This window comes from Ceratina calcarata, unplaced genomic scaffold (genome assembly GCF_001652005.2).
Source record: "Ceratina calcarata isolate Rehan_Ccalc_2016 unplaced genomic scaffold, ASM165200v1 scaffold250.2, whole genome shotgun sequence".
Classification (NCBI taxonomy): Eukaryota; Metazoa; Arthropoda; class Insecta; order Hymenoptera; family Apidae; genus Ceratina; species Ceratina calcarata.
The window spans coordinates 1118409-1141997 of NW_017147019.1; the positions used below are offsets into that span (position 1 = coordinate 1118409).

Here is a 23589-nt window from a genome sequence, read left to right on the forward strand (position 1 = left end):
AACACTCGTTTCTCACAGTACTGTAATTTATTATTTATTTACTCTTAACAAATTTATAAATCGCACATAACAGATTAATCTATTTAAAGAGTAATCAAAATTATAATAGAACTACAGATTATTACTGTGGTTAATAACTTAATTCGAAATTCGCAATAACAGTACTAAGTAAATTGTTATTGTGAAACTAAATACAAGTCTGTTATATTTATAACATATTTAAATAAATCGAATCCATTTCGACCTTTGGCTTTTAAAGCCGAAGGCGTCATGGATTGCATTGTGCAAAGTTTGTTACAAAATTATGAATGTATGATGTATTCAAATATACATTGAGAAATCATATTTTATATTTAACTTTTAATGTTTAGTCTGCTTACTCTTCGATCAGTCCTATTCATCTTTTATACTACTTTAAAAGTATTTCTAAATCTTTACCTTACATAATGTAAAGTCAATTATAAAAAGATTTTATTCGTATTTTACGAATCAAAAAATTCAATGAATAAATCCGAAAAATTCTTCAATAAAAAATGTTCAACTCTAAGGCACTTCTCAAGTCTTTATATTAATTTCAATATAGGCAATATGGACGAAGTTAAATTTTGATGAAGCCTCAAATTTTATAGACAATAAGCGTCATATTGACCCGTTATAAATATTTATCTAGGCAGGTCCAGCCTATCATGGCCAGCCTGTCGAATTTATCCTAATTTATGCAGAATTAAAAATTACCTCATTGACGTGAGATAAGGTTGACACGTCATACGTTGAACTGGCTGATAGATTCTTTTTTGGACTGAACTAGCCATTGGTCCATTATGTACAGCATCCGGAGATTCAGACTCCCTAAGCTCATTCATTCCCACGCTCTGCGTCCCTCGGGAATCATCAGAAATTTCACTTGCTCCGTTCTGTCCATTAGTTTCGTTCCTTTTACGAAACTTTGTAGAGTATTTATAGAAATCGGACATCTCGAAAGGTTTTGTAACTTCTCTATACGGTTGATACTTCCCAGCTTGCACGATCGTGCAATTCTGGGAGGAACCCAGCATTATCGTTTCTTCGTTCGTTCCTTGAGACGACTTCGACTCTGCTGGAATCTCGAGCACCTTTTTCCGCGTCGGTTCATAACGATTCGTCAATGGTTGCAAATGTTGATCGTTTTTACTTGTTATCACGTCTGGTTTACGATGGTTTATGGGAAGAATATAATTGTTACTCTTCCCGTCTTCACCATTACAAGTGATAGGCGTTTTCGAAGAAGCAGATAAATTACTCTGATAATGAATATTAGCTTTGTGCGACGGTATTAGACTAACTTCTGGTCCTGGGCTCGTAGCAGAATCTAAAGAGGTTTCGTACCATTCCTTCTCTCTCCCCTTTCGTCCTCCGTTATCGATTGTATCTTTTCCGTCATGTAAATGATTCGAATGCCACTTTTCTACGCTACCTAAGGACTGCGTGCGCAGCAACATTTTGTTGTTGCACGATGGTTGTTCGGTTAAAGGAAGCAAATGAACGGAAGCGTTTTGATAAGATGGGGCGTAAGAACTTTTATTACCACCTGTACGATAACGGGGTTGTACTTCGGCACCGATACTGTTAGTATGCTGAAGAGCATTACGTTTCCTTCGATCCAAACTCCCGAATCTATCCGATGCGAGCTGATCGTCGGTGCACCAAACGATCTCGTCCTCGTACCGCATCCAGTATCCCGACGGTAATTGCGATTCACTCGGTGAATCTGTGTATCGTAAATTCTTATTCCCACCGGAATCACGATCTCGTCTCAATAGAGACTGTGTTTGAGAATTAGTCTTGTGATAGACTGAAAACTCGGGCATGTGTGAGTAATGCGACGCGCGAAAATCTCTTTCGTAATATTCTTGTGCAGGCCTTCGCTGGACGTCGTTGTCTAAGTGTTTGTAGTCGGGATACTGATGATTATGACTTGGTTCGTGCTGTTGCTGAAATTGACGATAGCGTTGTTGCCTTTCGTCTTCATTGTACGTGTTTGGCAAGGGACGATAGACTCGCTCGTTATCTTGATAATGATTTTGCGTACGTGAACCACCGCTGCCGTGCGAATATGTTCGCGCGCGATGTTGATCCGGGAGTATGTAAACGTTTTGATTGTCGTTATGATCGTGTTCTATTATTTTAATACTTTGCCGTTGATCGGAGATCGTAGGACAGTAAGCACCGATATGATTGTGATTTGACACCAGCGATTGCTCATCATATCCGTGGCTAGGATAAATGTTACACTTCTCCTCTGATCCTAACGGACTTAAGCTTATGCCAGTCTCTTGAAGCAACCCTCTCGAAGTTTTATTTACATCGTTCACTGTCGTTACGAACAAAATACGATTCAAATGAAGTTAACTAAATCTAGCTTTCTTACATTCAGAATAAAGAAGTATCGTACCTGTACCATCTAACGGTGGTCGAGGTTTCTTCGTTCTGTGCTTTACATTCGCGTGTAGATGCGGCTGCGTGTTACAATTCAGAGGATGTTGTACTTGCGTAGAATGATGCGTTTTATTACGACCCTGTCTTAGGAAATTTAAACGCGCTTCCAGTTCCTGAAGTCTGTGTTGACTCTGCTGGTAAATCAATCTATGCTTACGGCGAACCGCTTTGCTCTCTGTGGGATCGTTCACGATAGCCAAAGCAGTTTCTATTATACCCATTTGAACCTGTCTCTCTAATTCCAAGGCAGATTCCTCCTAAAAAATAGGCACAGAATATAAATGTACCATGCATCCAACTTTGATAAATCATCTTCTTCAACTGAAGTACATACAACTTCGTTCGATTTCAATTTGTTAATTAAATTCTGTGGATAGGTGAATGCTGTTCCAACTCTTTTACGGAACACTGGTGGGCTTTCTCCAGGCTCCAATGGTATTTCTGGTGGCAAGACACCAGTCAATTCTGCTTCTTCCACACACAGATTTTTAAGCTCATTGTTCTTCTGTGCCAACTTTTCTTGCAATGCTTCTCGACGTTGTCGAAGCCATTGCAATCTGGTTGACAGTGAATCTTCTGCTAAAGATCCAGTATTTTCGTTCCCTGCCATCACTTGAAAAAATCCACAATTTACGTATTCCGTGCGCATCTCAACGGAATGATAATGATTATATTTTCTATTACGTACCCATATTATTGGCGAAGTATAATGATATCTTTTACTGTTATTTCAACTGAGAAGCTTATAATCATATGACTAATATTATCGATGTTGACACATTCAATGAATCGCCTGTGACGCAACAGAGAACGTTCTTATCGCTTGTATCTCGTAAATCACTTCCCCGCGGGTAACTATTTTCTATCATTTTAATACTGTTTCACGTAATTCGATCTTAATAAACACGGCAGTGGCAAACGATATAGCAGAGGGTTAGCTATACTATTTAGATTTATATATTTGTACTATCACGTCACAATGATCGTTTGTACTATTGGTTTTTAATGAATTATTGTACTGAGATGCGATATTTAATAAACTGAACACTAAGGCAGTAACGGGTAATGAGAGAAACGAAAAATACAACTAAAGAAATCAACGCCTAATATCTTTTTACTGGTACAGTTGCCATTTTATGTTCTGCTCACCACATAGCGGTGAGACGTTAGTACTAACACAAGTAAATCTACGGAAAGAAGTTAAAATATCTCAGCTTTTAGTGAACCGATTTTAAAATACGCTTAAAGTTAAGCTGAGCGTTCAGAGATTAGTCTTCTTTACGTTCCATTGTGATACCTGTTCTGGTTTCAAAGTTATAAGGAGTTCTTTTACATTTTTATGATTTTCTCCTATAAAAAACATATTTTTTAATTTCTTGTGTACTTAGAAGGTCCCTCTGGACTCTCGTCTTTAATTTCAGCGACGGTTTGTCAAAATCCGTTCATTAAAAAACGAGATATCCGCTTTTTCCTGCGGCCAAATTTTTTGGAGAAGGATGTGTCTGTCTTCCCCACACGATGAAGTCCTCTTTGTCTGTCCCAGTCAGTCGACCTCTTCTGTCATTCTAGATACCTGTTAACCTGCCCAGTTGCCGCGCAGGAGAACAGATTTAAGGAAGTGGCGCTAACTGCTCTTGATTGGGCAGATTTTGACCTTTCGTTAAGCTAAATATGCCATCAGGATAACTTGGCTTCTAGTGAACCGATTTCAACGTGCGACAGTACAAACGATGAAAGCTGAGAGTCTCCAGAATTAGTCCCTCGGAAAATTAAAAAATTGCTAGTAGGAGACAATCTTTAGAACATAAAAGAACTGTGTTCACCTCTCATGATTTTACAATTAGCTCTAATATGCGATATAAAAGGCAGGAGGAAGTGATGGAATAGAAATATTAGAATCAAAGTTATCAAATATAATCTATTTAAAAACGTGTTTAACGTGAAAAGAATTTTTTGAATTTGAAATAACTTTTCAGTATTGTATAAAAATGCATTAACATATCTATGATAACTGTGATAAATAGGATTGACCTGGGTGTGATAAGACTGAGTACTATTTAAGTAATATAGTCGTTCTTATTTAGATTACGTTTATGAATTCTGATTCGTGTTTCAGATCGATCGGACAATGAAAACTGATTGTTTAGAAAGTGCGTTAACAATCGTTTGCATATCTGTCCCGCCGTAGACGAGGCAGCGCGAGTATGACTGTCGACGGCCGGACTGAGCGATGATAGGCAAGGGGTTGAGATAGGTGTGAGGGTGGTGGGTCGGGTGATTAACCCGTCCCTGTTGCCACGACGACGATCCCGTGACGTCACGGGACAAGCCGGGGTTTATGGGTGACCTACATTCTAAAAATAGCTATCACCGACCTACCTCCTCCCGCTCTATGCACCGCTTTTACCGCCGTTCCCTCTCCCTTTAGCGCGCACTGTCGCCGGTTGAACCGTCGACCCTGTCTCAACGATTTCTCCCTTTTCCACCCCCATCCTTATCTTGTCATTCCAAATATCCTGTCACCCAGGTATTCTCAAAAAACGAACTTTTAATATAAATACGTTTGATAAGTGCAATGCAGATCGATCGCAGACTGTATGATCGTAGACTGTAATAAGCGTTTACTTGGGAACAATAAACTGAGGAAGAAATGGATAATCTTCCATAAAAACAATGGTACTAGTTTATTGTTTCCAAATACCATTGAGAAATAGTAAACGCTTATTACAATTATAAAACAAGTGATGTGCTTCCTCGTTTCTGGTTAACGATTTCCACGAAACTAAAGCCGTAACAATCGAGTTGCGTACCATAGAATAATAGATAGTATCTATTACCTTTTACGGTCTTTAAACACTCGTGTCCTTATTTCCTCCACCTCAAATTCAGTTCACGAGCGACTCTACGGTGTATTAAAAAATCTTGAAGCTCTAAAGGAGACGAGAATCTTTCATTGAAAAAACGATTCTGTGAGCATTAATCAATTTGCTAAAATGTGTATCCCATTTGAAATTTATATTATTCCCAATAATAGAAAAGTGTGCGAGCGATGGTTATACGTGATAACGATATTAAATCCGGCGCTCGTTTTTCAATGAATTGAGTCATCAAGCAAGGGGGCAAGCATCCGCGGGAAACAGGCGAGGTGCCTTCGACCTCGCGACCCACTTTCCGATCCCGTGACGTCATACATCCAACGTCATTGCCCGGGGGAAAGTAGGTCGGGCAGACCTAGGCAGACCGCTTCAAGATGCTTTCGAAAGTTAAGCGAGAAATTTCCTGCTCCATCTCGAACCTCCCCGCTCGCACCCTCGGAATCACCATTGCAGGAATGACAAGGCAACCAGTTTTCTCACTGATTCCGGTGACTGCAGATTCACTGACTTCGTCAGTTAACCGCTGGCTCCGGCCATCTGTCATTGACCTACCTCAAGGATGGTGAAAATTCGTGAAAGCGAGTGCTACTTGCATCTTCCCTTCTTATTTTCAACATCTAAATCACGCAGAGTTGTGTATCTATTCATATAATAAATTGGATATAATTTTGTTCAACGACGAATGGATTAATCCATTGAATCGAATATGGAACAATAAATTTCCAACGAGAAACACGAACAGACGTCGAACAATAATACGTGTTTAATAAATAAGCGTGTTTAATAAAAAAGATAAGTGAAAAGAGATTGGATAAAAGTATACGTGTTCCAAGCGAGCCTGGACGCGTCCGCTTAACCCAGAAAATACAAACACAGCAGTAAACGAATTCGTAACGGGGGCTCCTAATTTGCGGCAACCGATGTTCCGATGGAACGATGGGTTTTGGTAAGAAAAAAGGAAACATAAGGAACGCGTGAAGAGCATCAAAGCCGAACGGTTGGCAAATCTCATGAATGGCCGCGTAATGTGAATGAAGCTCCAGTGACCCAGTTCCGTTGACCGCCCCCCGGGCGGCACCCCTTTGGCCAACAATTCCCACCTCCGGCGCATCCGCGTGGGCGTTACGTCAGGGACAGGTTATCGACTGCACCGCCGAGAATATTAATTCGCGACATCGATTGAAAATTCGGACGATAACACGTACACCAATCGCGGGTGTTCCCGGGAATTATGGGTTAATTCCGAGGGTGAACCCTCGGGACGATACCGTTGCTGGCTGCGAGCAACTTTTGCATATTTCAACCAGATCGTGTTCGATACTCACAGATAAACCGTACGATTCCAGCTGCCTGGACTTACAGCTGTGTACGTACACTTCTAGATCACTAATCCTTCAGATTGTCTGCGTAAACGAATAGAATTGCAAATTACGATATCCTGAATTTCGAACATTGTACATATTAAGCAAGGCAAGACAATAAGCCTGATAGTGTAAGAAGATTACTGATCAGGATGTAGTGCGACGTTCCACTTTTAGGAAGATACAATAGGCTCTGCGTTTAATGAACGAGGCAATTAAAAATCGCGATGACCCTAAAGATTTGGAATTGAACGGCAATGAAACTGGAACGGCAATGAAAGGATTTTCGAAGGACGTTCGAAAACTTGGTCTCGGTATTTCATCGATGCCGGCACGAATGATGAACGCGCACGCGAGAGAAAGAAAGAGAGAGAGAGGTGAGGGCGCTCGAATGACGTCAGGGGACGGCGCAGGGCGTCGAACCCTCGTTGGCAAGCGACCGGAGGGGTGCATCGACCTGAAACCTCCAGTTGCCTGCCTAGCGCTGGTCATCTGTCCTTCCTTTTCTATCGCACAGCTTCCAGCATCCCCCCTCCTCCTCATGAGAGAGGAGAGGAGATGTTGGATTCTGTGCTCGGGTGCAGGACATAAAAACATGCATTCTTTAATGACGCACATCGTGTCCAATTTAAATTAATAGACTGAGTAATTAATTCAGTTTATCATTAAATTGCACGCAATAATGTCTCCTCTAACTGATGAACGATTGAATATTGTACTGGAAGGTCAGAAATGTTAGAAGTAAAAGGACGGGAAAGAGAGAAGTGTCTCTTGAAGTGAAAACAGAGGCACGCAGTGGTAAGGGTCAGCGCACAGTGCGACAGGAGAAAAGTGGGTGAATGAGGCTGAGGTTGCTGAAGAAGAGCATCCACGGTGGTAGGCGATGGTGGTGGTGGTGGTGTCGCCGCCGCGGTGGCTGACAAGTCTCGCGTGATATTTTTGGAATCGTCGTACATTTCGTATTAGGCATCCAGGACAAGTGCCCAACCTTTTGCTAGAGAGATCGGATCACTATACGGATCGATACTAGCTTAATCTTACGTTAGCCTAGAAAGGCTGTGAGGTAAACGATTATCGACTCGGAAAATATTTCGGAAGGTCGATCACTGACCTTCGACTTCAGGCACCTTTGTACGAAAATGTCTCTCAAACAGAAGTTCTATCTTTTACGTACGCGATCGATAAAGAACGAAAATACATTTTTCTTTAACTGTCTCGAAGCGAACTCGGGGTCTATTACAGCAGACGGGGTCTATTATATTTTGAAAACCGCGTCTGGATTTCAGATGATTCCGAGACATGTTCGCGTTAATAAAAAAGATAGAAGCGCACTCGAAACGGTGAGTAGAAAGACTCAAGACAAACCCCTCGAGTAGTCAGTGCTCGGTTGGGCCAGACGGTTCGAGGAAAGAATCTCGTCGCTCCTTTTGAACCCTTCTTGGAAGCAATTTTCAACCACGGGCGAAAGCGAAGAGAAGAACGGACGAAAAAAAGAAACGGGGGTAAAGAAAAGGGATGAACGAGGGTGGAAGGGAGCAAGGAGGAACGGAGGGCATGAGGAGAGATGGAGACAGAGAGAAGGATTGGATGGGCCACGTGGTGCGGCGTGCGCGGGACAATCAATGCAATGACGTCACTATCTTGGTCGACCAATCGCGGGATGGCTCCATTCAAACCTGGCAGCCTCGTCCTCCGAGCGGAAAGTCGTCGACGAGTTCCATCGGACTTTAGCCCGACTGCAGTTCGGCCTCGATCACTGAGTACCGAGACGCGCGAATTCGCGGCTGGTCCCGCTCTCTCGCGTTCTCGTTAACACCGATTTCGTCACAGAAAACAACCGAGTTTCATCGGAGATTGTGTAGAAATATTCTCGAGAGTCACTCTGGAATTTAATTGTATCGAAGCACCGTGAAAATTTACGAGTTTTCATTAAAGAATTTAAAGAAGACGTGGTTGAGAGACTTCGGGGTTTCATCGAAGAATCAATCATTCAAAGTGAACGTCGACGATGCTGTCAATGGGAATATCGAGAAGTGTCTCGGCTATGGTGACCCGTTCGTCCGAAAATAGTAAGTAGTCAGCAACGTCTCGTTCGCGACCAATTCTGTACTTTATTCTTTATCTCCTCTTGCACAAGTAAATAGTGATAGATGGTACTTGGTGTTCGCCCATAGGATCAGTCTTTAAACATAGTTTTTCAAATGATCAGATACGTGTTGAAACACAGGAGGAGATAAATTGTCATTTGGTTGTTTTAAGTAAGAGATAAAAGTATTTGAAAGTCGATATTGTAACGAACGAGCACGTGGCCCGAGAGAAACCCAAACACACGCCCACGCAAAATTCTCGATAGATAGGACTATGGCTAGAAAATGACGCGTGACTTTCCCTTTCACTCGAGATCGAGATCTCGCGACATTTTCTAGCTTTACGTGCTAACGAATAGAGCGTGAACATTGCAATTTCCATGTAAATGTCACGTACGAATTTTTCACCGACGCTTTTCAACGAGCAACTTCGAGCACTTTCTCCCGTCGAGAATTTAAAGGTCATTTTCACCGGTAAATATCGGTCCTTTGTAGTTTTTCGATAGAACCTTCGGGTTATCGGATATAGTCCGTTCATTGTTTTTTACCAACGCTTGATTGACCACTTCATTTTTAAATTATTCATTAAAAAGTTTACTCTGGACCGCAGGCATTGACGCAGTTCTACCAGCCAGCGTCATTGCCCTAGTTTTCATTGGATTGAGACGCATCATGAGCCTTCGCAAATTTCAGTATAGCTCACGGACGATCCATCGTAACAGATTGATAACAGATACCTGTCGCTATTAAAAAACGATTGTACGATTCAATTTCGAGTTTGAAAACTTAAAACGCGGCTGATGCAGTTTTGTAGCCAGGTGATCGATCGTTAAAGAGGGGTAATCAATCGTGGAACAAAAGGGGTGGGAAAAGCTTAAAAGCCGGATGATTTCTAATTGTTTAACCGTGGTTAATTGGATGAAAATATGGTGCACTACTTATGCTCGTCACTCTGCATCTTTCCGCAGCCCTCCTTTGTCCCTCGACGATCCTGTGTCTGGACCCCCGCGGTTCCCCTTTTTCCTTGGAATGCACGTCACCTCGGGGGAGGTTGTGACGTCGGTAGAACGCGGACACGGGATTGGACGATACCTCGCTGACGTCATAGGGACTGACTACATTCGCCTGCACCCTCTACCCCCAACTCTTCTCAGGCTGGCTGCAATAGGCATCGAGAAATGGTGCATGACAGTTCAAAGTCCTAGTTTCCCAAGGCTGTGCGGACCGAGAGGTCGCCGTACGTTTCACCTTCTTCCTCACCCTGGCGCCCCTTCTTTCGCTTACGTCTCCTCTCCCTACCCTCTCGCCTTACTCTTCGTTACAACTTCTTCCGCTACCTCCGATCGATCATCTTTACCAATTTCTGTCGTGATAACAACTTTTCCCATTTTTTCAATTCATCGATAAGTTTTAGAAAGGAACGTTCGTCTCTTACATATGCACCTGCAGTACTCCTCGATTTCGATAGAATCGTCTCCAGTGTCCACAATTTTTTCAAGCAAATTTCATTGGACGTATCAAGTGATCCGCTCTCAGGTTTCATCGTAAAGTGTATTCATTTCGCGATCACGATCGTGAGAGTTGTCGTCGCGTGTGGAAACGAAAATTTGCCGATTTCCTGAGAAGGTTCTCGCAGGTATACGCGCACCTTGGACATCGAGTTTCATAAATAAAGCCCCATTGAAGAGGAGCTTGCTCAGGGGATGGAGTAGCATGACCCGGTGACCCAGATTTCCCATCACTTGCGTCATTCACAATCTCTCCCCACCAGGGCACTGGCCACGGCAACGACACGCATTTCAAACGAAAAGAGAGCGAGAGAGAGAGAGAGAGAAAGACGGAGATGAGTGAAAAAGGATATGAGTGATGAGCATGATTGCATGCGAGCGAGAGGATGACAGATCGTGCTGCGTCCTGCTAAGCAGTCACCGATTTCGGTAAACACTCTCGATCTTCTTTCAAGGACGTGTATCCGGTGATAGAGAACGTGATCGGACTCATTGATAAATGATGTGAATGCGTGCCGAAAGAACAGTGGTCCCAGTGTCGATCCCTCTTTGGTAAAGTAACATTTTCACTCAAGATAATTAGTTTTAATTTACCCTAAATATAATTTAATTCGCACTTACTTTTAATATGTCGAGAAAGTAGAGATTCAAATCTGTTCTGATCCTCTTCGTTGCAATCTTTACAATTCTTCAAGGCTTATTAATTATTTCATGCATAAAAAATAATTATTTAGTTGCACTCATATTCCCTTCTCATTCGTTAAATCCAATCAGAATTCTTATTCTTCATCGAAATTCAATTTAAATTCGAAAGCATATAGTGTTGGGCTAAAATGTTTCTTAAAACTCGTATTGCTAATTTAAAAAGAGTATAAGAGTAAAATCGAGAGAACTAGTGGTAATAAATGTCACCGGATAGAGCAGGGAAAAATGACGCATCGTTGGAAATCTTAAACAAGCCGCCCTTGGCTTGTCTTTTACTGACCCGAATACCTATATGTATATTAGGTGGCGCGCTATAAATAGAACCACCCCCGATGAACGACGACATTTTTAAACGCGAACTGGAAAACAATGGCACCTTGCCGAATGTGAAATGATGATAGACAATTATTCTCATTGATCAAAATTGTTTTTGTTAATGTCACGTTTATCGTTTCTCTGTAAAAGGCTAACTGGTATCACAAATTTCACTGTGTGTATTGACCTTTAAATGTGCACGCTGGGATTATTAATATCGTTGGAAATTTCACATCTGGGTATGGTGGAACTATTAATATTTAACCGGTAAATGGCATTTCCCGAAGAACTGCTAGGTTTCGTTTGCTGGCTGGATTACGGGCTATGACACTTTGATATTTCACGATTAGACCACGAAAACTGCAATTCGTACTCCCTTTTTTGTCCCAGCTTCCTTATAGCTATCTAACTCCTCTTCGCAAGGTTCAGCACTATAGTTGACATTTGACGTCATTAGAATGTTACGTCATTACGAGATATTATTGTTAATATCATTATTGATTTAATCAACTCTTCCTGTAGTTATACAATTGTCTAATGATTATACGATTACTCACGACGTTGAATTATATCAGAAGATTTTAAAGAGAATTGTACCCCAAGTACAAATTTTGAAATCAATGAGGAACAGACATTAGAAGAGTCGTGTTGTTTAAAAAATCAAATAGGGGATGAAGATAAAGAGGGAGAACAGACTGCAATACCGAGGTAGGTCGATAAGCGCATAGCGCATCGGTAACTGTAAGGGTAGCTGGTAAGGATAGCAAGGGTTGATAACGGAAACAGGTGGTTTGGTGGCCATTGGTAAAGGTAGTATGAACGCTGAAGTTTCGCGTCGAGACTACGGAAGGTTCGGAACAAAACGGTGAACAGCGAGATGTCTGACCAAGTAAGGGACACTACTACTGCGAGCCATTGCCCTCTTAACGTACGCTTCAACTTTACATCGTCCCTTTAATTAAAAACGTATTAATTGTTTTCTAAGCTTACTGTGATATCGAGGAAGATACTAAAGTAAAATTGCAAACTTTTTATCATTTAATATTCGTACGAGCTGTTTGTATAATTTAAAAAATGTTAAATGTAATTTATAAATTCATTGAATCTATTTCTCCTATTGGGAAAATAGTAAAAGAGGCAAAATTATTGTATTACAGTTTGTAAAACAATGTAATGTAACGCCAGAGTTGGTTCTCACATCAAATGCTGCTTCGCAAATAAGAATTTTTTATACACTGCCACTTGATTGCCAGAATAAATGATTTAATTGGAAAATGAACAAAGCTTTCAGTGAAGAACTTGAGATTTATATATTTTATTGACGACTATGATAAACAACTATAATTCCATTGTAAATAGCAACTTTACTTAAGGATGAATCATGGATAGCTAAGTATCAAACTTTGGATCTCTATTTTTTTAATATATTCGATGCAAATAGAATTTTATGTCAAAATTGCTTGACCAAGATTTTTATCAGGTGGTCAAGTTATTGGGAAGTGAAAAATTGGACCAGGATTTATAAAAATCAAACAAGTTGACTAGTATTTGTGAAGCATACCAGATGGCAGGTGAAACTTTGAGAAACCGACAAGTTATTTTGGCAGAAGCGTCGTACACGATCGGTGTTCCGTGCGTTTTTGTTAATTACGCCGAGAAAGAGGCAAAATTTTGCGAAATTCGATTCTTGTAACGGCGCGAACGTATGTAAAATTAGGCGATGTGAACTCGTACGTCCCAGCGCCTGGTGCCGTCGGACGATCATCACCGCTGAAGACCGAGGCTATCCACCGGTATAAACAACGATTTTAAACAACGAATGTTAAGTATACTCTATTTGCCGCAATCGCTCTCATTATCTTATAGAAAGAATGTTCTTTCATCTTGTAAAAAGGTCGTTATTTCTTTTAATTGTTACTCGGCTGTGCAAATGAAAAATCAAATCCGATTCACCGATCATGCATGAGCAACATATGTTATAAGAATCGTTTCGTTGATTGAAATGCGATTTTCGGAACAGCGTAAATCGTAGAATTAAGAGAACTTGGCATGACAAATTGAGACAGCACGCCTGCTTAGACATTGACGCTTACTACTAACACGAGTCATTCTTCAAATACTATTAAGTATTGCGTACACTTGCGTTTTTTTTATAATATATTATACGATATAATTATTGTTAAAATTTGTTTTATTCTATAGAGATTTTTGTATTAAATTCAACTTGAAATCTACAGCCATCGTTTTTGTACTGCTCATTATAATAAACGCGAATGATCATAGATTTAACTTTAAAAACTAGTCAATATTATTAATAAAATGTTGTTATTCAATAAACAAGAAGTTTATTTATAATATATTTCATAGTAATTTGAAATATTTAATGTCATGACCATGGGATCGACGTTGCGTTCTTCCCTAAAATTTTACACACCCTTATCGTTATAGGCCTTGGACAAAATTATGTTTATTCATTAATTGTAAATAAATTCTCCATGTTAAAATGTTATTTTTCATCGAAAACCTAAGCGGGCGATGATTTTCTCATAGCATAAGTAGGGCAGATATTTTGAAAAGCTGGAAGTCGTAAAAACGAAGAACGGAATCCTGTTAGAACCAAAAAAATTGTAATTCACAGAAGAACTCTATTTTTCTACGCCAATGAGATTGACAAGGCTTCGTGTAGGGTGGATGAGATTAATCCCGTTTACCTCAAGCAGATTTAAGGCTTCTTATGCAACTTCACGTGCGTACATTCGTATGCAACTGTCCCCGTACTCGTATATGCAATTCTTTTCCAACTTTACCAAACATATTTCCTTTAATCGAATAGTCATCGTAACTAATTAACTGGTCCAAGATTCCCTTCACTCAAACGTCGAGCCATTTTCCATTTTCCCATGATCTATATTTTTTAATATATTTATCCAAAATATAAAAAAAGGATGCACGAACGATATCCCTCTTATTCAATAAACAAGAAGTTTATTTATAATATATTTCATAGTAATTTGAAATATTTAATGTCATGACCATGGGATCGACGTTGCGTTCTTCCCTAAAATTTTACACACCCTTATCGTTATAGGCCTTGGACAAAATTATGTTTATTCATTAATTGTAAATAAATTCTCCATGTTAAAATGTTATTTTTCATCGAAAACCTAAGCGGGCGATGATTTTCTCATAGCATAAGTAGGGCAGATATTTTGAAAAGCTGGAAGTCGTAAAAACGAAGAACGGAATCCTGTTAGAACCAAAAAAATTGTAATTCACAGAAGAACTCTATTTTTCTACGCCAATGAGATTGACAAGGCTTCGTGTAGGGTGGATGAGATTAATCCCGTTTACCTCAAGCAGATTTAAGGCTTCTTATGCAACTTCACGTGCGTACATTCGTATGCAACTGTCCCCGTACTCGTATATGCAATTCTTTTCCAACTTTACCAAACATATTTCCTTTAATCGAATAGTCATCGTAACTAATTAACTGGTCCAAGATTCCCTTCACTCAAACGTCGAGCCATTTTCCATTTTCCCATGATCTATATTTTTTAATATATTTATCCAAAATATAAAAAAAGGATGCACGAACGATATCCCTCGTCAAAACACAGAATTATAAATAATAAATCAGTTATGGTTTCTCTATATGATGAGTTTTAAACCGAAAGTCTGTCGGTTTAAAAGTCTGAGTTTAATGGCAAGGTAAGCGTGTTTGATTTCTTAAAAAGGGCTAAAAGGTATAGAATATTAAGCGATGCGTGTTTGTGGAGGGTCTGAGTTTGAAATTCTAACTGATGTCCACCCTTCTGATACATAACACCAATCTGACAGTGCGGCACTCGGTTGCCCGCGTACTGTATCGCATGACAAATTCTTTCTATGTGCCTACAATGGCGTCAACAACATTATTTTGCCATGATTAAAACCATGTAACAAGTTCGAGTCATAATAAATAAATCGCACGTAACTCTAACTATCATCTCCGTCAAGAAGAAGAAGAAGAAGAAGAAGAAGCAATCGTCTCAGAAGAAACGTAACATAGGAAAGCCGTCTTATGTTTCTGTCTTATTTCATTGTAAAATTACGATATGAAATATGACATAAACTTAAGGTGGGTACCTATATGATCAACAAATCCACCAGAATCGCCGAGGCACTGGACCATCTTGCAACAAGGAGAAACGAAGAAATCAAGTGCAATCGACAAACAAAGAAGCAATCAGATGCAAGACGAAAGAACGAGGTACAGAATCTCTAAGTTTTGGACCAACGAACGTATGACGATTGCAAGTACAAAGTACAAAGCTGCTTTTGAAATAACAATTCTTGATTGCTTAATCATGCAATTTTTAACAACTAACTAATTATTCAAACAGCATGACATTGCCACTAACGATAAGAATAGAACAACAGATGCTCAGAATCCGTTGTCCAAATCTAATACTCATGAGATAATGTATCATCCTCTGATTAAGATTGTACAGATTTCTTAATAACGCCATAGGCTTGGACCAAAGAACATTAATTATACGTACGAAGCTGTTACATGATTTGTACCTGCTTTTAGAATAAAAACGTGTGTTTGTTTAATCCATGCATGCAATTCTTAATATCTAACTAATTACTCAAACAGGACGATATTGTCACTAACGATAAGAATAAAGAATAAATGCTCAGAATCCATTGTCCAAATCTAATACGCATGAGACAATTTATCATCTTAGAATTAAGATTGTACAGATTTCTTAATGACATAGATTTGGACCATGGAACGTATTCTAATTGCACGTATAAAACTGTTACACAATTTGCATCTGCTTTTGTAATAAAATTATGTGTTTGCTGAATTCTTGCATGCAATTTTAACATCTAAATAATTAACTAAAACTACATGACACTGCCATTAACAAAAAGAATAGAGAAATTCAGAATAAGTCGTTCAGATCGAATAAGTATAAGAAATATATCATTCTCTGAACATAATTGTACAGATTTGAAGATTTTTTAATAGCGTGATACACTTGGACCAAGGAATATATTTTAATTGCATGTATAAAGCTGTTACACAATCTGCATCTGCCTTTGGAATAAATGTTTGTTTGCTTCATCTTTGCATGAAATTTTTAATATGTAATTATTAAAACAGCACGGGACCGCTAATGATAAGAATAGAGACTAGATGTTCAGAATCTATCGCTCAAATCTAATAGGCGTGAGAAATGTTTCATTCTCTGAACGTTGGAAGTAGTACAACTTTTTTAACAATAACACGATAGGCTTGGAACAAGAAATATATGTTAATTGCATGTATCAAGCTGTTACACGATTTGTATCTGCTTTTCGAATAAAAATATTTGTTTACTTCATCCTTATACGCAATTTTTAACATCTAACTAATTAGCAAAACATTATACTGCTGACGATAAGAATAGAGAACAGATGTTCAGAACCCGTCGCACGAATTTAATACACGTGACAAACGCATCATTCTCTGAACTTAGTAGTACAGATTTCTTTGTAACGCGATGGACTTGTATTAGTCGAAATTGGGACACGAAAAAGTAAATCGGCAAACGTAAAGAAAAACGAGAGGAGTGTCAGTGGAGGAGTCGCAGGTTGGGCCAGGCAGACGTGAAGCCTGAAGATCCAGGGGTGCTAAGCCCTGAATCCTGAGAAGTGTTCAGAGCTTACTCGGCTAGTGTTACCCCCGCCGGCAGCCGTCCTCTTTTTCTTTCTCCTTAGGCCTACGGCGTTCGTTTCCTCGGCCAGGGGTACACGAAGCAGGGGCGTAAGGTTGGCTACATGGGTCCTCGTCTTCTCGCATTCCACCCTTATTACAACCAGTCTGCCGACGAATCTACCCCACCAAAGTTTCAAGTTATAACGAAAGGGGAACCCGTCAATCGATTATTAATCGGTTACGAATGATCCTCTGATGACCGAAACTACTAAAAATGTGCCAACTATCGCGATAAGATATTTTGCCAAACGCCTTTCATTTAATTCTATCAGTAGAGCCGTAGCGTCCAGCACCTTACGCTTTTACCTTGCATCGAAGTTCCTCGCACACGTTCTTACTCATCGTTAAAAGTCAATTTTTTTTATTAAGTTCTTTGCTTGAAATTACCGAGCCACGTTGTGCAATTAAAAGACAGTAATGTCGCTTCGATATTCACCTGATTCCGGCATGACTCGTGTCCTTTATCACATGACCTCCTTTGTGGGAAGCCGCAAAAGTCGGCGACAGTTTGCGTTGATAGCATCCGCGTTAGTTTTACTCTATATCCACGATTACGTCAGTTTAAATCGATTACCGATCAAATTCGAGAATATCTCACGACGAATTGGGGTTTAAACGAATATTAGATAACAATCGAGAGAAGGAAAGTGGCGGAATCGTTGGAGGCTCGTAAATCAATGATCATTTCTTATTAGAAAATACAATACAAGTAGACAGTAATATTTGAATAATAGGTCCTGGATTTATTATGATGTTAAGGGTTCGTGTCCTGCAGTAAGAGTTTAAAATTAGGTCGTCCTAATACCAGATCCAACTATTTAACTAACGAGGTACGTAGGTATGTATACGGGATACGTTTTAAGGATTCACCTCTTCACAATATCATTAAACACTACTACAAAGAACGAGACTGCCAACAGACGGCAATAGCCAGGTCACAAGGTGAACCAAGTTATATAACCAACTGGAGATTTATGTAATTCAGAAAAATGTAATATGCAGGTATAAAAAGTATTACAGAAACAATTTTTTAGTTCAACTCAAAGAGAATCGTGAATCAGAACAGATGTGTTCTTGAGATCTGATGATCAAAGATTAGAGGAGATGAATGAAACGTAAGTATCGCAAACGTAACGGTCGTATAAAAGCCGAGGAAGGAAAGCGCACCGTCTGCTATTCGATCGTCCAACTTCGGTAACGCAAATACGATTTCGTTCGTAATGCCTGTGCCCTTATTTCCCAAGAAACACGTGTCTTGCGGCCTTAAAGAAAAATGTTGATTGGACGGTGGAGCCTAAAGCCACCCCATCATTGGTCGATGGATTAGATGACCACGTGGTGTCCTGGTATATAACCAAGGGTGAACTAACAAGGTATCGGCAGTTGTGCACGGAACATGGACACCAGTGCAAAGATCGTTGTTTATTTAACTTGCGTCCAGCTTCGATCGCGTAGTGATACGATCCAACGGGGGGACATTGATCAAGTGCGATTACTCAAGTTCTGGCTGACATTCATTCCGTACACCAGTGGATGGAGCACGATTCTAATACTTTCAATTTTATAACTCCTTCACGTGAACCAGGAATTCCAAGTGTGTGGTACGAATTGTGTGAACGACCTCTTTTATCCTGGAATTTCGAGCTAGAAGCCTGACTAAAAGAATCATTGAAGAAACGCGTTGATAGTTTATTCAGATTATCATTTCTCCCGTTGCTAGCCGCATTTTAGGGATCGCGAAAAATTGATCTCGATCACTAGCGATCGTGTGCGTCGGTGTAGCTTCCATTGGATAGAAGAACGATGGCAAGAGTTAGCCTCGGTGTGCGAACGGTAAGTTCACCGTAGTAATGCACGGATAGGAAAATCGAAGCCAATGAATTTTGTATTCGAGTTGAACCATCCTATCAGCCTATAGAACCACCAGATGTCCGGTCCCCACAACTTATCTTGGTACGGACATACTTCTCATTCTCATGCATTTGCATGTGCTATTACTTACTTCTTCGATAGAAAATCTGTTAGTAGAAATTTGAAGAACAACAATAAATTTTAATCATTGCACACTTTCCATTGGTCCTCAAAGAGGGAAATGAACGAAGTAGTTTCGACAAACCTCTGAATGGATGAAACTACTTTATAGAGATATTCGAGATTTCGAGGTATTACATTGATTTTTAAAATACGCGTGACAGTGGGTAGAGGGATAATTAAACCGTGGTAAAGTACCGTGACGGTCATTTAATACTTTGCCCGTTCATTCACGACACCTATACATACTTTACTACTTGGTATCCCACTTTTTTAACTTCGCTGCCTGCCATAAGAAAAGTAGAATAGCTGAAATGAGGGCGATAATGCTAGATCGTATCGATTAAACTCTGTCAGACTGAAAGAAAATTGACAAACCTGAACCGACATATTACAAAATTAATTCTATACTCCGATGCATTACAACTTTAGTGTACGTGATTCTATCCAACAATTGTAATCGTTTAAACTGTGTGACTTCGCAAGAAAAAGAAGTGATGGGAGAGGAAGAGGAATAATGGACCCCAGTGCAGCTGCTGGCCACTGCACAAGATTAGATATAAGACTCTTGTGCGTGTGACAGCGGCTATGATGGGGCTTCCACGAAGCATCGGTAACACCTCGAAATCTATATCATTACCAAGTGCGGCTGCTAAAACTGCCGGACGCAGCCACGCAAGTTCAACGCGTTACCAAGAATCAGTTTCGTTTTACATGGTAATATATCGTATATAAAATGGTCTTTTACATGAAATAGTTATAAGTCGAATGAATTACTGATGTGTTATTATTTAGAAAGCCCTCGGTATTACAAGAAAGTGATGAAAGTGTAAAGTATAACAATATTTATATTATTAAGTTTATATTAGTATAACAAAATTTACTTTAGCAATTTTAGATGTAACAATAAAACGTTGATTACACCTTTATCTTTGATTATGATCCTAGAATCTATCCCTTAGATATATTTTATTATTTCTGCAGCAGCATGAAAATTAATATCGAAATATGTATCCCATTTTGTATTAACTACAGTATTAAAATCAGTCCATTGGTCTCTTATTGACGACGAACTCTTGTATAGAATTTTTCTCCTTTAGAGGTATTAAAACGTCGTATCAATTAGTACGAATATTACCACAAGGAAAAATCCATATGTAAAGATGCATATAACTTAATCATTCCGTTTCCGACACCGAACCAACGCGTTATTACAGCAGACTAAACTATTAGCATCGATATTAAAACTACAAACGCGAGGCAGTATTAAAATTTGCATTGCGTGACGTGAACGAATAAATATAAGTATGTTCAATGTATAGATATAAGAGACTAGACTGAGCGTTCAATGTATCGTTTGATCCCGTAAAAGATACAGAATTAAATACTAGCGTCTCTTCCTCAGATGCCTATAAAATAGAACGAATTCCCATTTTCCTTCTCTCAATCGTCTGTTCTCGAGTCTCCCATTTGGGCACTCGGTTCATTTCCATGCCTATGGTTTAAATTCTTTAGTTATATTTAAATGAAAAATAAAGAACGAAACAGGAACACCCGGGAAGAATTCAAGTGAAAATGATCAGGATCAAACATCGAGATCGCATTTACTGTGCACTTGCATATTCATATCACTTCGAATTTCGAAACCTATACTTGCACCTGTCGGAGGTAGTCTGAAGAGAACCGTGAATGCCGCGATAAAGTTATCTTACTACTTGGTCATGCATAATCGAGAATTGTGTGAATTCGAATTTGCCTCCCTCGAAATCGAAATAAAATAAGTAAGGCTGGAATTTATAGCCGTTTCTCAGTATTCAGTTCTTAATTCTCAATTCTCAGTTCTCTATGTATTTCGTAATACATGATTAATGAATATCGAGGATATATTTTTAAACGTTTTATTTCATTATTGATTAAGACTTTTTAAAATTTTATTGAAGCGAGTAAACCTACCACAATGACCGTAGACGCTTCAATGAAATTTTTAAAAATCTTAATCAAAAAACGTAAAAATATATATCTTTGATTTTCATTAATCATGTACATATCACAAAACATATGGAAAATTGTATCAATTTAAAATGTAACGAAATGATATAAATTAATTTATAACTTCAATTGAAACAGATGGAAGTAGTATAGAAAGAGGAAGGAAACAGATCGCAGGTTTATATTTGTGCATATAATTATTCCCAAAGCAAACGTAATTGAAATTGTCAAATTATATATCATTAAATTGTCTATTAATTAATTAGTTATGTTTATATTCAAGGTCGGCAATTTAAACACGAAATCGATAAGAGGAACGTACGCGGCGCATGCGCACCGCTATACAGTACACTTATTTATATGTATGTACGTGCATACTACACTGGGTGCTTACTCTACTCAGTACATTGCGAACTTCCAAGAGACCACTGTCAATTACTGCATCTGTGCTTTATTACGTTGTTAGAGATCACGATGAGTTCAGACGTTATGAGCTTAGTGCGTCAAAATTTTCACGTAGAATGCGAAGATGGGATTAACAAACAAATCAACAAGGAACTGTACGCGAGTTACGTTTACTTGTCCATGGTTAGTCCACGCATCCATTGCGTCAGTTATTTTTAACGTTAAATCATATACGACGATGTCTATATAAAGTCGAAACGTGATTCGGAATTTTCCTTAAAGGTAGTATATATGTTTTACGTTTTGGTGCATTGCCGTTGCGCTTTCTTTCAGGCATATTACTTTGACAGAAGCGACGTGGCTCTGCCGGGACATTATAAATATTTCAAAAAATCCTCAGACGACGAAAGAGAGCACGCGATCAAGTTTATGGCTTATCAAAACAAGAGAGGTGGCAGTATCATTTTGACACCCATTGAAAGCCCGCCAAAAAACGATTGGGTTGGTGCCCATGATGCTATGATCGATGCATTAAAATTAGAGAGAGAAGTGAACCAGGTATGCCTTTTGAACCTTTGAAATAATGTTTAATAACCATTGTACATCTCATTTATCTTTCCAAATAAAAGAGATATATCTAGAGGAATGTTGCGACAATACTTCTTTGCTCACGTTTTGTCACGTTTGTAGTACTCGTCAAACAGTTCCCATTACACACCATTCGCTAATTCAATTTCTATAGTTAGCTTAAGGATGCATTGGCTATATAGTCAATTCCAAAAGCTTATGTACCTTAGAAAAACGCATTTCCGATAATTAAAAATAGTGCATTTTTCTTCTAATTTCGATATTTAATGAGTTACATATGATTATTTGGCATTTTATTGATGTTGACAAAATCCGACCATCCCAGCGTCGAAACGGCGAACTTTTGGAAAAAAATTTCGTTTTTCCTCAATAACTCCTAAACCCTTGGAGATACGGGAAAATTGCATAGAATCTTTCTTGTAGAGGACGACGAGATCTACAATTTCTGTGTAAAAGTTTTTCGCTAGCATTAATAGTTTACGAGTTATTAACGAAAAACGAAAAAACAGTTTTTTGTAAATTACTCGTAAACTATTAATGCTAGCGAAGAAATTTTGTATGGAAATTGTAGATCTCATCGTCCTCTACAAAAAAGGTCNACTATTACCTATGAAAAATTTGAAATCACTATAATTCTAGCTTTTTAATAGTAATAGGAATCTATAATAACAAATTTAACATGCCAGCATTGTTTAAGTATATGTATAGCCTATACATCCTTAATGTATTTCCAACGTGTTTCCCTGCTACACGATTTCTACGCCGTTAGCAAGTGGTCTTTTAAGTGGGGGTGTAACTCAGTGGTAGAGTGTCCGCTTCGCATGCGGAAAGTCCTGGGTTCAAATCCCAGCTCCTCCAATCTTCCTTTTTATTTTATTTTTCTTTATTAAAAATGACCTTTTCGGACAACGACGATAGCTTTCAGCAGATTCAATGATCTCATACAAATTTTTGGTCGTTTTTCAGAACCTCTTGGATTTGCACGCGCTGGCGGAGAAGCATAAAGACGCAAACTTTTTAGATTTTCTGGAAACTGAATATTTGCAAGAGCAAGTAGATTCCATGAACGAACTTGCCAATCATGTTACGAAATTAGAGAGGGTCGGCGAGGGTCTGGGCGTTTACATGTTTGATCAGGAACTTAAGGAAGAAGAGTCTCCTTAAGGAATTAGCTCCAGCATTTCCAAGGATGGAGTTTAATATTGTACAAAAAGAATAGCATTCGTCATGGATTAAACGTCACATTTTATGTAACATTAATTCAAGATGTCAAATTAGCAGATACAGGACGAAGTTCATAACTATAGAATGTTAATTTTATATCGTATAACGTGTTAACAATAAATCTAATGTTATAATGTACCAACTCTGATCGAAATAAAAGTTTAAATACCTCATTGTCTTTTTTCACTAATCCTAAATATGCTGCCCACCGCGTAATATTATATCGAAACAAATTACGAATCGATATATTGATACGTGGATAAAATTAACAGTACCATT

The 23589-nt window shown here is 38.9% G+C and overlaps 2 protein-coding genes and 1 non-coding gene across 5 annotated transcripts; 2 read left to right on the forward strand and 1 right to left on the reverse strand.

Annotated features, from left to right (window-relative positions):
- Positions 1 to 8: 8 nt before the first annotated feature.
- On the reverse strand, positions 9 to 4380 carry sstn (stepping stone). Its single transcript, XM_018021384.2, has 4 exons — positions 3164 to 4380; positions 2810 to 3087; positions 2432 to 2732; positions 9 to 2350 (listed from the first exon to the last, which is right to left on the reverse strand). The coding sequence occupies exons 1-4, from the start codon at positions 3165 to 3167 to the stop codon at positions 732 to 734; spliced, it is 2202 nt and encodes a 733-aa protein (XP_017876873.1). The 5' UTR covers positions 3168 to 4380; the 3' UTR covers positions 9 to 731.
- A 4361-nt stretch (positions 4381 to 8741) lies between these two features.
- Positions 8742 to 23483, forward strand: LOC108623032 (soma ferritin-like). 3 transcript variants are annotated; one of them, XM_026811997.1, is made up of 5 exons: positions 21047 to 21110; positions 21232 to 21270; positions 21377 to 21681; positions 21832 to 22056; positions 23053 to 23483. In XM_026811997.1, exons 1-5 carry the CDS (start codon positions 21062 to 21064, stop codon positions 23248 to 23250), a joined length of 816 nt encoding a protein of 271 aa, XP_026667798.1. In that variant the 5' UTR covers positions 21047 to 21061; the 3' UTR covers positions 23251 to 23483. The 3 variants fall into 3 exon arrangements, with proteins under 3 accessions (XP_017876769.2, XP_026667799.1, XP_026667798.1); XM_018021280.2 differs by lacking the exons at positions 21047 to 21110; positions 21232 to 21270 and adding an exon at positions 8742 to 8781; XM_026811998.1 differs by lacking the exons at positions 21047 to 21110; positions 21232 to 21270 and adding an exon at positions 11984 to 12035.
- TRNAA-CGC (transfer RNA alanine (anticodon CGC)) lies at positions 22873 to 22944 on the forward strand. The gene has a single exon. It is a non-coding gene; the product is annotated as a tRNA-Ala (tRNA).
- Positions 23484 to 23589: the final 106 nt, after the last annotated feature.